Here is an 18,080-nt window from a genome sequence, read left to right as displayed (position 1 = left end):
CATTGATTTTGTAACCTGAGACTTTGCTGAAGTTGCTTGTCAGCTCAGGGAGATTTTGGGCTGAGAAGATGGGGTCTTCTAAATATACAGTCATGTCATCTGCAAATAGAGACAATTTGACTTCCTCTTTTCCCAATTGAATACCATTCATTTCTTTTTCTTGCCTGATTGCCCTGGCCAGAACTTCCAATACTATGTTGAATAGGAGGGATGAGAGAGGGCATCCTTGTCTTGTGCCAGTTTTCAAAGGAAATGCTTCCAGTTTTTGCCCATTCAGTATGATATTGGCCATGGGTTTGTCATAAATAGCTCTTACTATTTTGAGATATGTTCCATCAATACCTAGTTTATTGAGAGTTTTTGTTTTTAGCATAAAGGGCTGTTGAATTTTGTCAAAGGCCTTCTCTGCATCTATTGAGATAATCATGTGGTTTTTGTCTTTGGTTCTGTTTATGTGATTGATTACATTTATAGATTTGCATATGTTGAACCAGCCTTGTATCCCAGGGATGAAGCCGACTTGATCGTGATGGACAAGCTTTTTGATGTGCTGTTGGATTGGGTTTGCCAGTAATTGGTTGAGGATTTTTGCATCATTGTTCATCGTGGATATTGGCCTGAAATTTTCTTTTTCAGTTGTGTCTCTGCCAGGTTTTGGTATCAGGATGATGTTGGTCTCATTAAATGAATTAGGGAGGATTCCCTCTTTTTGTATTGTTTGGAATAGTTTCAGAAGGAATTGTACCAGCCCCTCTTTGTACCTCTGGTAGAATTCAGCTGTGAACCTGTCTGGTCCCGGACTTTTTTTGGTTGGTAGGCTATTAATTGCTGCCTCAATTTCAGACCTTGTTATTGGTCTATTTAGGGATTTGGCTTCTTCCTGGTTTAGTCTTGGGAGGGTGTAAGTGTCCAGGAATTTATCCATTTCTTCTAGATTTACTGGTTTATATGCACAGAGGTATTTGTAGTAATGTCTGATGGTAGTTTGTATTTCTGTGGAATCAGTGTGATATCACTTTTATCATTTTTTATTGCATCTATTCTATTCTTCTCTCTTTTCTTTTTTAATAGTCTGGCTAGATGTTATCTGTTTTGTTGATCTTTTCAAAAAACCAGCTCCTGGATTTACTGATTTTTTGAAGGGTTTTTTGTGTCTCCTTCAGTTCTACTCTGATCTTAGTTATTTCTTGTCTTCTGCTAGCTTTTGAATTTGTTTCATCTTGCTCCTCTAGCTCTTTTAATCGTGATCATACAGTGTCTACTTTAGATCTTTCCTCGCTTCTCATGTGGGCATTTAGTGCTATAAATTTCTCTCCAGACACAGCTTTAACTGTGTCCCAGGGATTCTGGTATGTTGCGTCCTCGTTCTCATTGGTTTCTAAGAACATCTTTATTTCTGCCTTCATTTCGTTATTTATCCAGTATTAATTCAGGAGCAGGTTGTTCAGTTTCTATGTAGTTGTGCAGTTTTGAGTGAGTTTCTTAATCCTGAGTTCTAATTTGATTGCACTGTGGTCTGAGAGATGGTTTGTTATGATTTCTGTTCTTTTGCATTTGCTAAGGAGTGATTTACTTCCAATTATGTGGTCAATTTTAGAGTAAGTGCAGTGTGGTGCTGAGAAAAATGTATATTCTGTAGATTTGGGGTGGAAAGTTCTGTAAATGTCTATCAGGTCTGCTTGGTCCAGATCCAGTTCAAGTCCTGGATATGCTTGTTAATTTTCTGTCTTGTTAATCTGTCTAATATTGACAGTGGAGTGTTAAAGTCTCCCACTATTATTGTGCGGGAGTCTAAGTCTTTTGCAGGTCATTAAGAACTTGCTTTATGTATCTGGGTACTCCTGCATTGGGTTCATATATATTTAGGAGAGTCAGCTCTTCTTGTTACATTGATCCTTTTACCATTATATAATGCCCTTCTTTGTCTTTTTTAATCTTTGTTGGTTTAAAGTCTTTTTATCAGAGACTAGGATTGCAACCCCTACTTTTTTTTGCTCTCCATTTGCTTGGTAAATCTTCCTCCATCCCTTTATTTTGACTCTATTTATGTCTTTGCATGTGAGATGGGTCTCCTGAATACAGCACACTGATGGCTCTTGACTTTTTATCCAGTTTGCCAGTCTGTATCTTTTGACCGGAGAATTTAGCCCACTTATATTTAAGGTTAAGATTATTATGTGTGAATTTGATCCTGCTGTTTTGATGTTAGCTGGTTGTTTTGCCCGTTAGTTGGTGCAGTTTCTTCATAGTGTCGGTGTTCTTTACAATTTGTTTTTGCAGTGGCTGGTACTGGTTGCTCCTTTCCATGTTTAGTGCCTCCTTCAGGAGCTCTTGTAAGGCAGGTCTGGTGGTGACAGAAATCTCTCAGCAATGGCTTGCCTGTAAGAATGTTATTTCTCCTTCGCTTATGAAGCTTAGTTTGGCTGGATATGAAATTCTGGGTTGAAAGTTCTTTTCTTTAAGGATGTTGAATATCGGCCCCCACTGTCTTCTGGCTTGTAGGGTTTCTGCCGAGAGATCTGCTGTGAGTCTGATGGGCTTCCCTTTGTGGGTAACTCAACCTTTCTCTCTGGCTGCCCTTAGCATTTTTTCCTTCATTTCAACCCTGGTGAATCTGACGATTATGTGCCTTGGGGTTGCTCTTCTTGAGGAATATCTTTGTGGTGTTCTCTGTATTTCCTGGACTTGAATGTTGGTCTGCCTTGCTAGGTTGGGGAAGTTCTCCTGGATAATATCCTGAAGAGTGTTTTCCAACTTGGTTTCATATCCCCGTCACATTCAGGTACACCTGTCAAATGTAGATTTGGTCTTTTTACACAATTCCATATTTCTTGGAGGCTTTATTTTCACTCTTTTTTCTCTTTTTTTTTTGTTTTTTTTTTTCACTTTTTTCTCTAATCTTGCCTTCTCACTTTATTTCACTGAGTTGATCTTCAATCTCTGATATCCTTTCTTCTGCTTGATCATTTCAGCTATTGAAACTTGTATATGCTTCACAAAGTTCTGGTGCTGTGTTTTTCAGTTTCGTCAAGTTATCTGTTCTTCTCTAAGCTGGTTATTCTAGTTAGCATTTCATCTAACCTTTTTTCAAGCTCTTAGTTTCCTTGTATTGAGTTAGGACATGCTCCTTTAGCTTGGAGAAGTTTGTTATTACCACCTTCTGAAGCCTGCTTCTGTCAATTCATCAAACTCATTCTCCATCCAGTTTTGTTCCCTTGCTGGTGAGGAGATGTGATCCCTTGGAGGAGAAGAGGCTTCCTGGTTTTTGGTGATTTCAGCCTTTTTGTGCTGGTTTCTTCCCATGTTCATGGATTTATCTACCTTCGGTCTTTGAAGTTGGTGACTTTTGGATGGGATTTCTAAGTGGACGTCCTTTCTGTTAATGTTGAAGCCATTTCTTTGTCTTTCTTAGTTTTCCTTCTAACAGGCCCCTCTGCTGCAGGTCTGCTGGAGGTCCACTCCAGACCCTGCTTGCCTGGGAATTGCCCACAGGGGCTGCAGAGCAGCAAATATTGCTGCCTGTTCCTTCCTCTGGTAGCTTCGTTCCAGAAGGGCACCCACCAGATGTCAGCCAGAGCTCTCCTGTATGAGGTGTCTCTTAGGATACATGGGGGTCAGGGAGCCACTTGAGCAGGCAGTCTGTCCCTTACTGGAGCTTAAGTGCTGTGCTAGATTTGTTGCTCACTGAAGAGCTGCTGGGCAGGGACGTTTAAGTCTGCTGAAGTGGAACCCACAACCGCCCCTTTTCCCAGGTGCTCTGTCCCAGGCAGGTGGGGGCTTTATTTATAAGTCCCTGACTGGCTGCTGCCTTTATTCAGTGATACCCTGCCCAGCAAGAAGGGAGTCTAGTCACAGTCTGCCTGCAGAGGCTTTGCTGAGCTGCCTTGGGCTCTGCCCAATTGCTATGTAAATTTCCAGTGACTTTGTTTACACAAATGAGTTTATACTACCTGGGCCTCAGTAATGGCGGACACCTGTCACCCCTCCCAGCTCGAACGTCTGTGGTCGAGCTCAGACTGCTGTGCTGCTGCGAGAATTTCAAGCCAGTGGATGTTAGCTTGCTGGTCTTCCTGGGGGTGGGACCCGCCGACGCAGATCGCTTGGCTCCCTGGCTTCAGCCCTGTTTTTCAGGGGAATGAGCGGTTCTCACTGGTTCCAGGCGCCACTGGCGTCTGCTGCAGCTAAAGCGGCTGCCCAGTTTTGTGCTGGAAACCTGAGGTGCTGGTGTTGTAGGCACAGGAGGAAATCTCCTGGTCTGCGGGTTGTGAAGATTGTGGGAAAAGCGCAGTATCTGAGCCAGAGTGCCAGAGTGTAATGGCTTCCCTTGGCTAGGAGAGGGAGTTCGCTGGCCCCTTGGGCTTCCCGGTTGAGGTGACACCCCAGCCTGCTTCAGTTAGCCCTCCTTGGGCTACACCCACTGTCCAGCCAGTTCTAGTGAGATGAACCCGGTACCTCGGTTGGAAATATGGAGATACTCACTCGCCTTCTGCATCGCTCTCGCTGGGTACTGCGGACTGGAGCTGTTCCTATTTGTCCGTCTTGGCGGAAGTGCCCCCTTGGCGTGGTAAATTTTGTGGTATGTGAATTATATCTGAATTTGAAGAAGGAGAAGTGGGCCAGCATTTTCATGAGCTCAGAGGAAGAACGAGCTCATTTTAGCCTCTGGACACAGGATATCCACCTTCCTACTTAAGACCATTTTCTTAAACAGGGACCTCCTGTAGCTTCATAGATAAGGAGCTCTTGTTGCAGTGGGTACCATATTGGGAGTCTTTTGATGGTGGAACCAGCTCAGCAAAACCTAATTTATGTTCAGCTCTCTGGCATAATGAAAGTGTGGGTATTATTTGGTCTTTGTTCCTTCTCTTCCTGTGCGATGCATTAATAAGCCTTGTTTCTTTATTTTATTTTATTTTTTATTTATTTTTTTAAAGATGGGGTTTCACCATGTTGGCCAGGCTGGTCTTGAACTCCTGACCTCAGGTGATCCACCCACCTCAGCCTCCCAAAGTGCTAGGATTACAGGCATGAGCCACTGCACCCGGCCTGTTTCTTTTTTTTAAATTAAAATTTTAAGTTACAGGATACATGTGCGGGACATCCAAGTTTGTTACATAGGTAAACATGTGCCATGGTGGTTGGCTGAACCTATCAAGCCGTCACCTAGGTATTAAGCCCTGCATGCATTAGCTATTTATCCTAGTGCTCTCCCTCCACCCCCCCTACAGACTCCGGTACGTGTTGTTCTCCTCCCTGTGTCCATGTGTTCCCATTGTTCAGCTCCCGCTTACAAGTGAGAACATGCGGTGTTTGGTCTTCTGTTCTTGCCTTTGTTTGCTGAGGATAATGGCTTCCAGCTCCATCCATGTTCCTGCAAAGGACATGACCTCATTCCTTCTTATGGCTACATAGTATTCCATGGTGCATATGTAGCACTTTTTTTTAATCCAGTCTATTGTTGATGGGCATTTGGGTTGAGTCCCTGTCTTTGCTTTTGTGAATAGTGCTGCAATGAACATTTGCATGTATGTATCTTTATAATACAATGATTTATATTCCTTTGGGTATATAACCAGTAATAGGATTGCTGGGTCAAATGGTATTTCTGGCCAGGCGCAGTGGCTCACACCTGTAATCATAGCACTTTGGGAGGCCAAAGTGGGCGGATCACCTGAGGTCAGGAGTTTGAGACCAGCCTGGTCAACATGGTAAAACCCCATCTCTATTAAAAATACAAAAACTAGCCCAGGTGTTGTGGCGTGCACCTGTAGTCCTAGCTATTCAGGAGGCTGAGGCAGGAGAATCGCTTGAACCTGGGAGGCAGAGGCTGCAGTGAGCCAAGATCAAGCCACTGCACTCCAGCCTGGGTGACAGAGTAAGACTCTGTCTTTAAAAAAAAAAAAAAAAAAAAAAAAAATCTTGTATTCACAAGGAATGCGGAAAAAAAAAAAAATTCTGGTTCTTTGAGGAATCGCCACACTGTCTTCTACAAGTATTGAAGTAATTTACATTCCCAACAACAATGTGAAAGCATTCCTGTTTCTCCACAGCCTCACCAGCATCTGTTGTTTCTTGACTTTTTAATAATCGGCATTCTGACTGGTGTGAGATGGTGTCTCAATGTGGTTTTGATTTGCATTTCTCTAATGATTGGTGATGTTGAGCTTTTCCTTATATGTTTATTGGCTGCGTAGACATCTTCTTCTGAGAAGTGACTGTTCATGTCCTTTGCCCACTTTTTAATGGGTTTTTTCCTTGTAAATTTGTTTAAGTTCCTCGTAGGTTCTGACATTAGACCTTTGTCAGATGGATAGATTGCAGAAACTTTCTCCCATGCTGTAGGTTGTCTGTTCACTCTGATGATAGTTTCTTTCACTGTGCAGAAGCTCTTTAGTTTAGTTAGATCCCATTGGCCAATTTTTGCTTTTGTTGCAACTGCTTTTGACATTTTTGTCATGAAATCTTTGCCCATGCCTATGTCCTGAATAGTACTACCTAGATTTTCTTCTAGGGTTTTTATAGTTTTGGGTTTTACATTTAAGTCTTTATTCCATCTTGAGTTAATTTTTGTATAAGGAAAGGGTCCAGTTTTAATTTTCTGCATATGACTAGACAGTTCTCCCAGCACCATTTATTAACCCGCAGCCAATTTCATACAGAATGGGCAAAAGCTAGAACCATTTCCCTTGAAAACCAGTATAAGACAAGGATGCCCTCTTTCACCACTCCTATTCAACATAGTATTGGAAGTTCTGACCAGGGTAATCAGGCAACAGAAAGAAATAAAGTGTATTCAAATAGGAAGAGAGGAAATCAAACTCTCTTTGTTTGCAGATGAACATGATCCTTTATCTAGAAAACCCCATCATCTCAGCCCAAAAGCTTCTTAAGCTGATAAGCAACTTCAGCAAAGTCTCAGGATACAAAATCAATGTGCAAAAATCACAAGCATTTCTATACACCAACAGTAGACAAGCAGATAGCCAAATCATGAAGGAACTCCCATTCACAATTGCTACAAAGAGAATAAAATACCTAGGAATACAGCTAACAAGTGAAATGGAGGACGTCTTCAAGGAAATCAGAGAGGATACAAACAAACGGAAAAACATTCCATTTCAAGGACAGGAAGAATCAATATTGTGAAAATGGCCATACTGCCCAAAGTAATTTATAGATTAATTGCTAGTCCTATTGAACTATGATTGACATTCTTCACAGAATTAGAAAAAAAAAATACTTTAAAATTCATATGGAACCAAAAAAGGACCCATATAGCTAAGACAATGCTAAGCAAAAAGAACAAAGCTGGAAGCATCAGGCTGCCAGACTTCAAAGTATACTATGAGGTGACAGTAACCAAAACAGCATGGTACTGCTACAAAACAGACACATAGACCAATGGAACAGAATAGAGATCTCAGAAGTAAGACCACACATCTACAACCATCTGATCTTCGACAAACCTGAGAAAAACAAGCAATGGGGAATGGATTCCCTATTTAATAAGACTTGCTTTGATTTTGATTTAAACTCAGTGTATTAGGTATGTGCATGTCATGTGATAGTTTGAATATACATTCCCGCCAAACCTCATATTGGATTATGACCCCCAGTGTTGGAGATGGGGCCTGGTGGGAGGTATTTAAATCATGGGAGTGGATCCCTCAATTGCTTGGCGCTGTCTTCACAATAGTGAGTGAATCTCACAAGATATGACTATTGCAAAGTGTGGCATGTCCTCCAGTCCCAATTTTCTCTCTCTTGTTCCTTCTCCCAGCATGCGAGACACCTGCTCCCCCTTCACCTTCTGCCACAATTGTAAGCTTCCCGAGGCCTCCCCAAAAGCAGATGCCAGCCTTCTGCTTCCTAGACAGCCTTCAGAACCATGAACCAATCAAACACCTCTTTCTTTTATTTTTTTATTTTATTTATTTATTTTTTTTGAGATGGTGTCTCACTCTATCACCCAGGCTGGAGTGCTGTGGCACAATCATGGCTCACTGCAACCTCTGCCTCCCGGGTTCAAGTGATTCTCCTGCCTCAGCCTCCTGAGTAGCTGGGACTACAGGCACACACCACCACACCCAGTTAATTTTTATATTTTTAGTAGAGACAGGATTTGACCATATTGGCCAGGCTGGTCTCCAACGCCTGACCTCATGATCCACCCGCCTTGCCCTCCCAACATGCTGGGATTACAGGTGTAAGCCACTGCGCTCAGCCTAAACCTCTTTTCTTTTCCTTTCCTTTTTTTTTTCTTTTTTTGAGACAGAATTTCGCTCTTGTTGCCCAGGCTAGAGTGCAATGGCGCGATCTCGGCTCACTGCAACCTCCTGTCTCCCGAGTTCAAGCAATTCTCCTGTCTCAACCTACTGAGTAGCTGGGATTACAGGTGCGTGCCACCACACCCAGCTAATTTTTATATTTTCAGTAGAGACAGGGTTTCACCATGTTGGCCAGGCTGGTCTTGAACTCCTGACCTCCTGATCTGCCCACCTTGGCCTCCCAAAGTGCTGGGATTACCAGCATGAGCCACTGCGCCCAACTGAAGTGAAGGGTTTTTAAAACAAAGCAAATTTCTTTTTTTTTCTTTTTTTTTTAACAAAGCAAATTTCTTAAGTGAATTAAATCGACAAACCTAGGCAGAAAGGAAAGAGAAGGAGTCCATGTGCCTCACACCCTGCGCACCAGAATGGATCCTGCAGAACTTACCTTTGGCAGAGGAAGGTGGTTCTGTTGGTAACTGGCTGGGGGTCACAGAGGTTCCTGGGAAATCAGAAAATGAGAAAAATGCTCTGGTCCTGTGAGTCCTCAACAAATAATGAAACATCTCTGTAACCTAGTTTCCTCACCTGAAAAGTGAGTCTAAAGTAGCTTACATCAGTGGATTGCTGTGGATGTTTCAGGCCAGGCGCGGGGCTCACACCTGTAATCCCAGCATTTTGGGAGGCAGAGGCAGGCAGATCACGAGGTCAGGAGTTGGAGACCATCCTGGCTAATATGGTGAAATCCCATCTCTACTAAAAATACAAAAATTAGCCAGGCCTGGTGGCAGGCCTCTGTAGTCTCAGCTACTCTGGAGGCTGAGGCAGGAGAAATGCTTAAACCTGGGAGACGGAGGCTGCAGTGAGCAGAGATCATGCTATTGCATTCCAGCCTGGGCTACAGAGCGAGACTCGTCTCAAAAAAAAAATCGAAGCCATTGTTAGTAATAATGCATTGTATATTTCAAAATTCCTAAAACAGTAAACATTCTTACTACAAAGAAATTATAAGATGGTCAGGTGCAGTGACTCATGCCTGTAATCCCAACACTTTCAGAGGCAGGAGGATCACTTGAGCCCAGGAGTTCAAGACCAGCCTGGGCAACATAGTGAAACTCCATCTCTACAAAAAATACAAAAATAGCTGGGCATGATGGTGCACACCTGTAGTCCCAGCTACTAGGGAGGCTGTGGTGGGAGGATCACGGAACCTAGGAGGCAGAGGTTGCAGTGAACCAAGATCACACCACTGCACTCCATCCTGGGTGACCGAGACCCCGTCCCAAAAACAGAAGAATTGATAAGTAGGTAAGGTATTGGCAGGCGAGGTAGCAGATACGTCAGTTAGCTCGATGTCATCGTTCCGCAATGCATACACATATCAACACATTATGTTGTACCCTGTAAACGTATACAGTGATTTGCCCACTACAAATACAAATTTAAAAAACAAGAATGAAAGACTGACTCACTCTACAGTATGAATGAACCTTGAAAACGTTATGCTGAGTGAAAGAAACCAGTCAGGAAAGACGTATGACTCCATTTATATGAAATGCCCAGAGCAGGCAAATTCATACAAAGAGAAAGTAGACAGGTGGTTGCCTGGAGCTGGGAGTGGGAAGAAAGATCTTTTTAGGGTGGTGGAAGTTGGTAAAATAGGATTGTGGTGATTGCACAACTCCAAAAACTTCTTGAAATGTATTGAATTGAGGCCAGGCGCGGTGGCTCACGCCTGTAATCCCAGCACTTTGGGAGGTTGAGGCAGGCAGATCACCCGAGGTCGGGAGTTCGAGACCAGCCTGGCCAACATGGTGAAACCCCGTCTCTACTAAAAATACAAAAATTAGCTGAGTGTGGTCGCGGACACCTGTAATCCCAGGTACTTGGGAGGCTGAGGCAGGAGAATCGCTTGAACCTGGGAGGTGGAGGTTGCAGTGAGCTGAGATCGTACCGCTGCACTCCAGCTTGGATGACAGAGTGAGACTCCATCAAAAAAAGGAAAACCTACATCCTCCCAGCTGCCTGCAGCCCAGGGCTTCCTGCCCTCTCATTTCCTTCGCACCTAGGGCCCTATAGGAATGGCCATCAGGACCTATAAAGGTTGAGGAAGAAGGGTTTGGTCTGCAACAGCCCTACCTGTGACCACGAGCTCCAGGGGATCACTGGGGGCCGACCACAGGTACGGGACCCTTGTGGAGAAGCTGTAGCACCGGTAGGTCCCACTGTGGGCGGCGGTCACCGTGGTGATGGGGAAGCTAGCCCGGTACCATCTCTCGGGATTCTTGTAGGGTCCAGGGTCTCCCTCCTTGTACAGAGCAAATTGGTCAAAGCCATATTTGGTCTGACACTGTAGGGTCACATCCCCTCCTGGGGACACCGCTGGGCCAGGCTGGGCTGAGAGCGAGGGCTTGGGAAAAACTCCTGAGAGAAAAGGAAGTCTGGTGTTAAAGGCCAGTATCTCAGCTGGGGCTGGGAGGTCCCCCCCACCTGCCTAAACTGGGGAGTTTTATGGCTGTATCCTTCCCAGAGAGTGCACTCCCTTGCCCAAGCTCAGAGAGAGTGGTTTACATACCAAGCTCATGAGTGGTTTACGGAGTGAGGCTGTGCCCACATCCTACTGCCTGGTGCAAACCCTGGTTCTGCCTTTAGGGGCTAGTGGCCCTGGAGACCAATCTCCCTCTGTATCTGAGTCTCACTGCCTTGTTTTGTTAAAATGGGGATGATTGGGCCAGGTGCTGTGGCTGACGCCTGTAATCCCAGCACTTTGGGAGACTGAGGTGGGTGGATCACAAGGTCAGGATTTTGAGACCAGCCTGAACAACATGGTGAAACCCCATCTCTACTAAAAGTACAAAACTCAGCCGGGCATGGTGGAACCTGCCTGTAATCCCAGCTACTCAGGAGGCTGAAGCAGGAGGCTTGAACCCGGGAGTCGGAGGTTGCAGTGAGCCAAGATCACACCATTGCACTCCAGCCTGGGCAACAGAGTGAAACTCCATCTCAAAAACAGAAAGGAGCAGGGGATGATTGAATGAGACGGTACACAGCGAGCATTTAGCAGAGTGCCTGTGGCCTAGCGAGCACTGGAAATACGATGATAGCAAGTAAAGAGCTTGAGCTTAGGCTGTGCCGGAAGCTTACACTGCAGCATGCAATCATTACATGGTAAACGTGGGTGAAAGTGCCAGCTTCCAGGTGCCTTCCAAACTCATGACTTGTATCAATTCAGTGAGTCCTCACAAATACCTACGAATCATCACTATTAATGTCCCTATTTTATAAATGAAACTGGCCGGGCGAAATGGCTCACGCCTGTAATCCCAGCACTTTGGGAGGCTGAGGCGGGCGGATCACCTGAGGTCAGGAGTTTGAGACCAGCCTGGCCAACATGGAGAAACCCCATCTCTACTAAAAATACAAAATTAGCCAGGCGTGGTGGTACATGCCTGTAGTCCCAGCTAGTCGGGAGGCTGAGGCAGGAGAATTGCTTGAACCCGGAAGGCAGAGTTTACAGTGATCCGAGATCACGCCATTGCACTCCAGCCTGGGCAACAAGAGTGAAACTCGGTCTCAAAAAAAAAAATAAATAAATGAAACTAAGGCACATGGCATTAAATAATTTGTCCTACCCCAGATAACAATACTGCAGTGTGCACTTGAAATTTGCTAAGGTAGATTATAAGTGTTCTCACACCAAAAAAAAGTTAACTGTGGGCGGTGATGTATGTTGATTAGCTTGATGGCGGTAACTATCGGTGGATACGTATATCAGAACATCAAGTTGTATACCTTGGATATATCCATTATTGTTTTTCTTTTTTCTTTTTTTTTTTTTTTTAACACAGAGTCTCACTCTGTCAACCAGGAGTGCAGTGGCTTGATCACAGCTCCCTGTAGCCTCAACCTCCCTCGCTCAAGCTGTCCTCCTGCCTCAGCCTCCTGGGTAGCTGGGATTATAGGTGCTTGCTACCATGCTCCACTAATTTTTAATTTTTTTGTAAAGATGGGGTCTCACTATGTTGCCCAGGCTGGTCTCGAACCCCTGAGCTCAAGTGATCCTCCCGCCTCAGTCTCCCAAAGTGCTGGGATTACAGGTGTGAGCCACTGGGACCAGTGATATCTTTATTTTTTAGTTGTAACAAATGTAAGATGTTAACATGAGGGGATCCCGGGTGAAATATTTCCATTCGTATTATCTTTTGCAACTTTTCTGTCAGTCTAAAAATTAATCCAAAACAAAGGTTTTGGTGGTGGTGGTAGTTGTTTTTGAGACAGAGTCTCACCCTGTCACCAAGGCTGGAGTGCAGTGGCGTGATCTCAGCTCACTGCAACCTCCGCCTCCCAGGTTCAAGCGATTCTCCTGTCTCAGCCTCCCGAGTAGCTGAGATTACAGGTGGTGCTACCACACCCAGCTGATTTTATATTTTTAGTAGAAATGGGGTTTCACCATATTGGTCAGGCTGGTCTCAAACTCCTGACCTCAGGTGATCCACTCACCTTGGCCTCCCAAAGTGCTGGGATTACAGGTGTGAGCCACCGCACCCAGCCTTTTTTTTTTTTTTTAATGCCTTTTGTGAAAACTGTCAAGAGACCCCATCTTTACAAAAAAAAAAAAAAAAATCAGCTGGGTGTGGTGGCGCACAGCTATAGTCCCAGCTACTTGGAAGGCTGAGGCAGGAGGATCGCTTGAGCCCAGGAGGTAGAGGCTGCAGCGAGCCAAGGTCGGCCACTGCACTCCAGTCTGGGTGACACAGCAAGCCACTGTATCCAAAAAGTAAATAGAATATTATTCATGTTGATCCATAAATGTTGTGGCGCCACCGCCCACTAGGCCAGTGCCTCGCTTGCCTCACCCTAATCTGGGCCCTAATCCCTATTCTCAGTATCCCCCTTTTTTTGAGACGGAATTTCACTCTTGGTGTCCAGGCTGGAGTGCAGTGACTCGATCTTGGCTCACTTCAACCTCTGCCTCCTGGGTTCAATCGATTCTCCTGCCTCAGCCTCCCGAGTAGCTGGGATTACAGGCATGTGCCACCATGCCCAGCTAATTTTGTGTTTTTAGTAGAGATGGGTTTCTCCATGTTGGTCAGGCTGGTTTCTAACTCCCAGCCTCAGGTGACCCGCCCACCTCGGCCTCCCAAAGCGCTGGGATTAGACGCGTGAGCCACTGCGCCTGGCCTAACGTCCCCCATATTTGTGTCCGAACGGAGGCCCATATAGTCCCAGACTCCAATCCCCTGTCCTTTACCGGTGGCAATGAGCTCCAGCTGGTCACTGGGTGGGGACCAGCGGCTTCCGTTCTGGTAGGAGCAGCGGTAGCGTCCAGCGGCACTTTGCTTCATGGCCGGGATGAGGAGGACCGCCTGATCCCGGTAGCTGTTGGAACTCAGCTTCTCCAGGCGGTACAGGTCCACACCCGGAGGTCCCTGGCACCGGAGGGTCACTGGCTTCTCCAGGGGCACCAGGGAGCTGGGCACAGCCTGCAGGGAGGGCTTGGGGAGTGGTCCTGGAAGAGGAGCAGGGCTGGGTCAGCCTCCCTGCAGACCCCTCATGGGACCCACATCCCCCGCCTCCGCTGGCGTATCCCACAGGAGGGAAGGACTCACCGCTCTGTGCTTGCACATGCCCCAGACACAGCCCTGAGGAGAGAAGAAAGAGACCAGAGGCCAGGACTCACTTTTATAGACATTGCTGCCTGCTGGGCACGGTGACAGACATTTGCATGCATGTGCTTTATTCTCACCTAATCACTTATTTCTTCAAAAGACACACAGGCATGTAATTTCAGTAAGAGAAGCCAGTCAGAAAAAGCCACATAGTTTACGACGTCATTTACATGAAATATCCAGAAGGGGTAAATCTACAGAAGACAGAGAAGAAAACAGACACGTGGCTGGGGGTGGTCGGGCGAGCGAGGACGAAGAAGTGGCTGCTTGACGGGCGTGGGGTTTCCTCGGAGGTGCCATAACATTTTGCAGTCAGGTAGAGGGTGGTGCTGCACAACGCTGAATGTACCAAATGTCAGGAAAGGCAGACTTTCAGCTCTGTTCATTTCACCACAGTTACAACTGTTTTAAGGCCAGGCACAGTGGCTTGCACCTGTAATCCCAGCACTTTTGGAGGCCAAGGAGGCCAAAGCGCCTAAGGTCGGGGGTTGGAGACCAGCCTAGGCAACATAGTGAGACCTGTTTTCTACCACACACACAAAAAAATTCGCCAGGCATGGTGCTGTGCGCCTGTGGTCCAAGCTACTTGGGGTGGCTGAGGTGGGAGGATTCCTTGAGCCCAGGAGGTCAAGCCTGCAGGGAGCCAGGATGGTGCCCACCGCACTCCAGCCTGGACAAGGTCGTTAGGCCCCATCTAAAAAGTAGATGTTTTGAAAGTCAAGCCGAGATGCCTTGTCCATCCTGTCCGGCTCCCACCATTGCTCCTGGCCTGCATACGTTTTTTACTATTTCTGTTGTTCCTTCTGGCATTTTTTTACATCTTCATGGTTCTAGAAAAAAGTATGCATACTACTGTCTGTGGGTTCATTAGTGTTAGGCATTGCACAGTGACTTCCTCAGTGGGTGTGAGGCATGTGACCTCAGACACTGCCGTCCCTTCATCTCCCTTCCGTCTCCCAGTATTCAACAATATCCAGCACATATGCAATAGGATGCAACTATATAGACAAGTATTGTAAATAGTATTGCATATCGTATATCATTGCATTCTATTTTATTGTATATGCAATATATGCAGTAGAACCCCACGCTGGCCGGGCGCCGCGGCTTACACCTGTAATCCCAGCACTTTGGGAGGCCGAGGAGGGTGGATCACGAGGTCAAGAGATCAAGACCACCCTGGCCAACACTGTCCTTCTCTAAAACAAATATATAAAAATTAGCTGGGTATAGTGGCACGTACGTGTAGTCCCAGCTACTAGGGAGGCTGAGGCAGGAGAATCGCTTCAACCCAGGAGTCAAGGGTTGCGGTGAGCCAAGATCCCACCACTGCACTCCAGCCTGGAGACAGAGTGAGACTCTGTCTCAATAGTTATAATAATAAATAAATCCCCACACTAATGGGATGCGTTAGTCCCCAAAATTCATCAAATGTATGATTGGGTCACTGGGAAAGTTGTCGATATGCTTACAAAATGTACAGCAGCAATACTTAAGTAACAAAGACATGGAGTCAACCTAGCTGCCCATGAGCAGTGGACTGGATAAAGAAAACTTGGTGGGGTGCCCAGCCTGCAGAGCCGCAGCTGTGACTGAGGCCAATGTGAAGTCGAAGGCCTATCCCCTCGCCGATGCCCACCTCACCAAGAAACTACTAGACCTCATTCAGCAGTCACGTAACTATGAGCAGCTTTGGAAAGGAGCAGTGAGACCACCAAAACCCTCAACAGGGGCATCTCTGTGTTCACTGTGATGGCCGCAGACGCCGAAACACTGGACATCATTCTGTACCTCCCACTGCTGTGTAAAGACAAGACCGTGCCCTACGTGTTTGTGTGCTCCAAGCAGGCCCTGGGGAGAGCCTGTGGGGTCAGCAGGCCTGTCATCGCCTGTTCTGTCACCATCAAAGAAGGCTCACAGCTGAAACAGTAGATCCAGTCCATTCAGCAGTCCATTGAAAGGCTCTTAGTGTAGACCTGTGACCTCTGCCATGTGCTCCCTGCCAGCTTCTCCCCCGAGGTTGTGTATCATAGTTTGTGTTAGCACGTAGTATCTTCACCTACTCTCTATTGTTACAAAGTCTTGTAGTACTAAAAAAAGAAAAAAACTTGGTATATATACACTGTGGAATATTATGCAGCCATAAAAATGAATGAGATCACGTCCTTTGCAGGAACATGGATGGAGCTAGGATAATGACCTCCAGCTCCATCCACATTCTGTTCCCACAGGAATGGAGAACCAAATACTGCATGTTCCCACTTAAAAGTGGGAGCTGAACACTGAGAACACATGGACACATAGAAGGACGACAGGCAGGGCCCTCCTTGAGGGTAGAGGGTGGGAGGAGGGAGAGGATCAAGAAACTGCCTATCAGGAGGTGGGATGCGGTGGCTCACGCCTGTAATCCCAGCACTTTGGGAGGCCGAGGCAGGCAGATCACCTGAGGTCAGGAGTTCAAGACCAGCCTGGCCAACATGGTGAAACCCTGTCTCTACTAAAAATAAAAAAATTGGCCTGATGTGGTGGATTTCTGTAATCTCAGCTACTTTGGAGGCTGAGGCAGGAGAATCATCCAAACCAGAAGGCAGAGATTGCAGTGAGCCAACTTTGCACCACTGCACTTCAGCCTGAGCAATGGAGCAAGACTCCATCTCAAAAAAAAAAAAAAAAGCAGCGCCCATCAGGTACTACCCTCACTACCTAGTTGGTGAAATAACGTGCGCGCCAAACCCTCGGACATGCAGTTGACCCACATAACAAACCTGCCATGTACCCCTGAACCTGTAAGAAACACTAGGGGCCGGGCGTGGTGGCTCACGCCTGTAATCCCAGCACTTTCAGAGGCTGAGGCGTCAGGAGTTCCAGACCAGCCTAACATGGTGAAACCCTGTCTCTACTAAAAATACAATAATTAGCTGGGTATAGTGGAGGGTGCCTGTAATCCCAGCTACTCAGGAGGCTGAGACAGGAGAATCGCTTGAACCCGGGAGGCAGAGGTTGCAGTGAGCCAACATCACGCCGTTGCACTCCAGCCTGGGCAACAGAGCGAGACTTTGTGTCCAAAAAAAGAATAAATGAGTGTGGAATACTACTCAGCCATTAAAATGAATGAAGTAATGTCTTTTGCAGCAAATTGTATGGAGCTAGAAGGTATTATTCTAAGTGAAGTCATGCAGGAGTGGAAACCAAAATCTCTACGTTCTCACTTATCAGTGGGAGCTAAGCTGTGGGTATGCAAAGGCATACAGCATGCTGTGATGGACTTTAGAGACTCAAGGAGAAGGGTAGATGGGGGCTAGGGATAAAAAACTACACAGTAGGTACAGTGTACACTACTCAGGTAACAGGTGCACTAACATCTCAGAATTCACTATAGAATTCAATCCATGTAACAAAAACCGCTTGTATTCCAAAAGCTATCGAAGCAAAAATGAAACCAGATGCAGTGGCTCACATCTGTAACCCCAACACTTTGGGAGGCAGCGGTGGGTGGATCGCTTGAGCCCAGGAGTTCAAGACCAGCCTGGGCAACATAGCGAGACCCCGTAACTATGAAACTTAGCCACGCATGATGGTGTGCAGCTGGAGTTCCAGCTACTCAGGAGATGGAGGGGGAGGGATTGCTTGAGCCTGGGAGGTTGAGGCTGCAGTGAGCCATGATCATGCCACTGCACTCCAGCCTGGGTGACAAAAGTGAGACCCCGTCTCAAATAAGATTACATAAAAATTAAAAGAATACTACATCCGTGTATGAATAACGAATGAGAGGTTGTTTATAGGCACAGTTTACCCTCATCTCCAGTAACACAACCATCTCCTTGCTTAGCCTGTTGGAGACGCGGTCCCGTTAGTGGTCAAATTCTCCTGAAGAAATAAGGCAATAATGCATTCAATGTGCCTAATTTTAGTAGTTACGGGGTCTCGCTATGTTGCCCAGGCTGGTCTTGAACTCCTGGGCTCAAGAGATCCACCCACCTCTGCCTCCCAAAGTATTGGGGTTACAGGTGTGAGCCACTGTGTCTGGCTTACACAGTGAGGAATAGGCAGCAGAAATGCATTTGACCCATCACCCATCCTTCAAGAGACTCTTACTCCACTACTGTAGGTGATGCTGACAAATTCAGCCCATAACCTCGTCCTG

At 46.2% G+C, this 18,080-nt stretch overlaps 1 protein-coding gene and 1 pseudogene across 1 annotated transcript in view; one reads left to right on the top strand and one right to left on the bottom strand.

The window, feature by feature from the left end:
- GP6 (glycoprotein VI platelet) overlaps positions 1 to 18,080 on the bottom strand; it is a 32,460-nt gene that overhangs the window by 9,360 nt on the left and 5,020 nt on the right. Inside the window, exons 2-5 of the mRNA XM_012437212.3 lie at positions 13,877 to 13,909; positions 13,519 to 13,776; positions 10,407 to 10,691; positions 8,716 to 8,769 (exon numbers count right to left, since the gene is read on the bottom strand). Coding sequence (XP_012292635.2) covers positions 8,716 to 8,769; positions 10,407 to 10,691; positions 13,519 to 13,776; positions 13,877 to 13,909 — 630 coding nt within the window. The remainder of the gene's footprint in view (positions 1 to 8,715; positions 8,770 to 10,406; positions 10,692 to 13,518; positions 13,777 to 13,876; positions 13,910 to 18,080) is intronic.
- Positions 15,056 to 16,349, top strand: LOC105706677 (NHP2-like protein 1; annotated as a pseudogene).

This window comes from Aotus nancymaae, unplaced genomic scaffold, assembly GCF_030222135.1.
Source record: "Aotus nancymaae isolate 86718 unplaced genomic scaffold, 86718_ANA_hifiasm-v0.15.2.pri h1tg000028l, whole genome shotgun sequence".
NCBI lineage: Eukaryota > Metazoa > Chordata > Mammalia > Primates > Aotidae > Aotus > Aotus nancymaae.
Note: the sequence above shows the minus strand (reverse complement) of the source record. Positions and strands in the feature narration are given on the sequence as shown.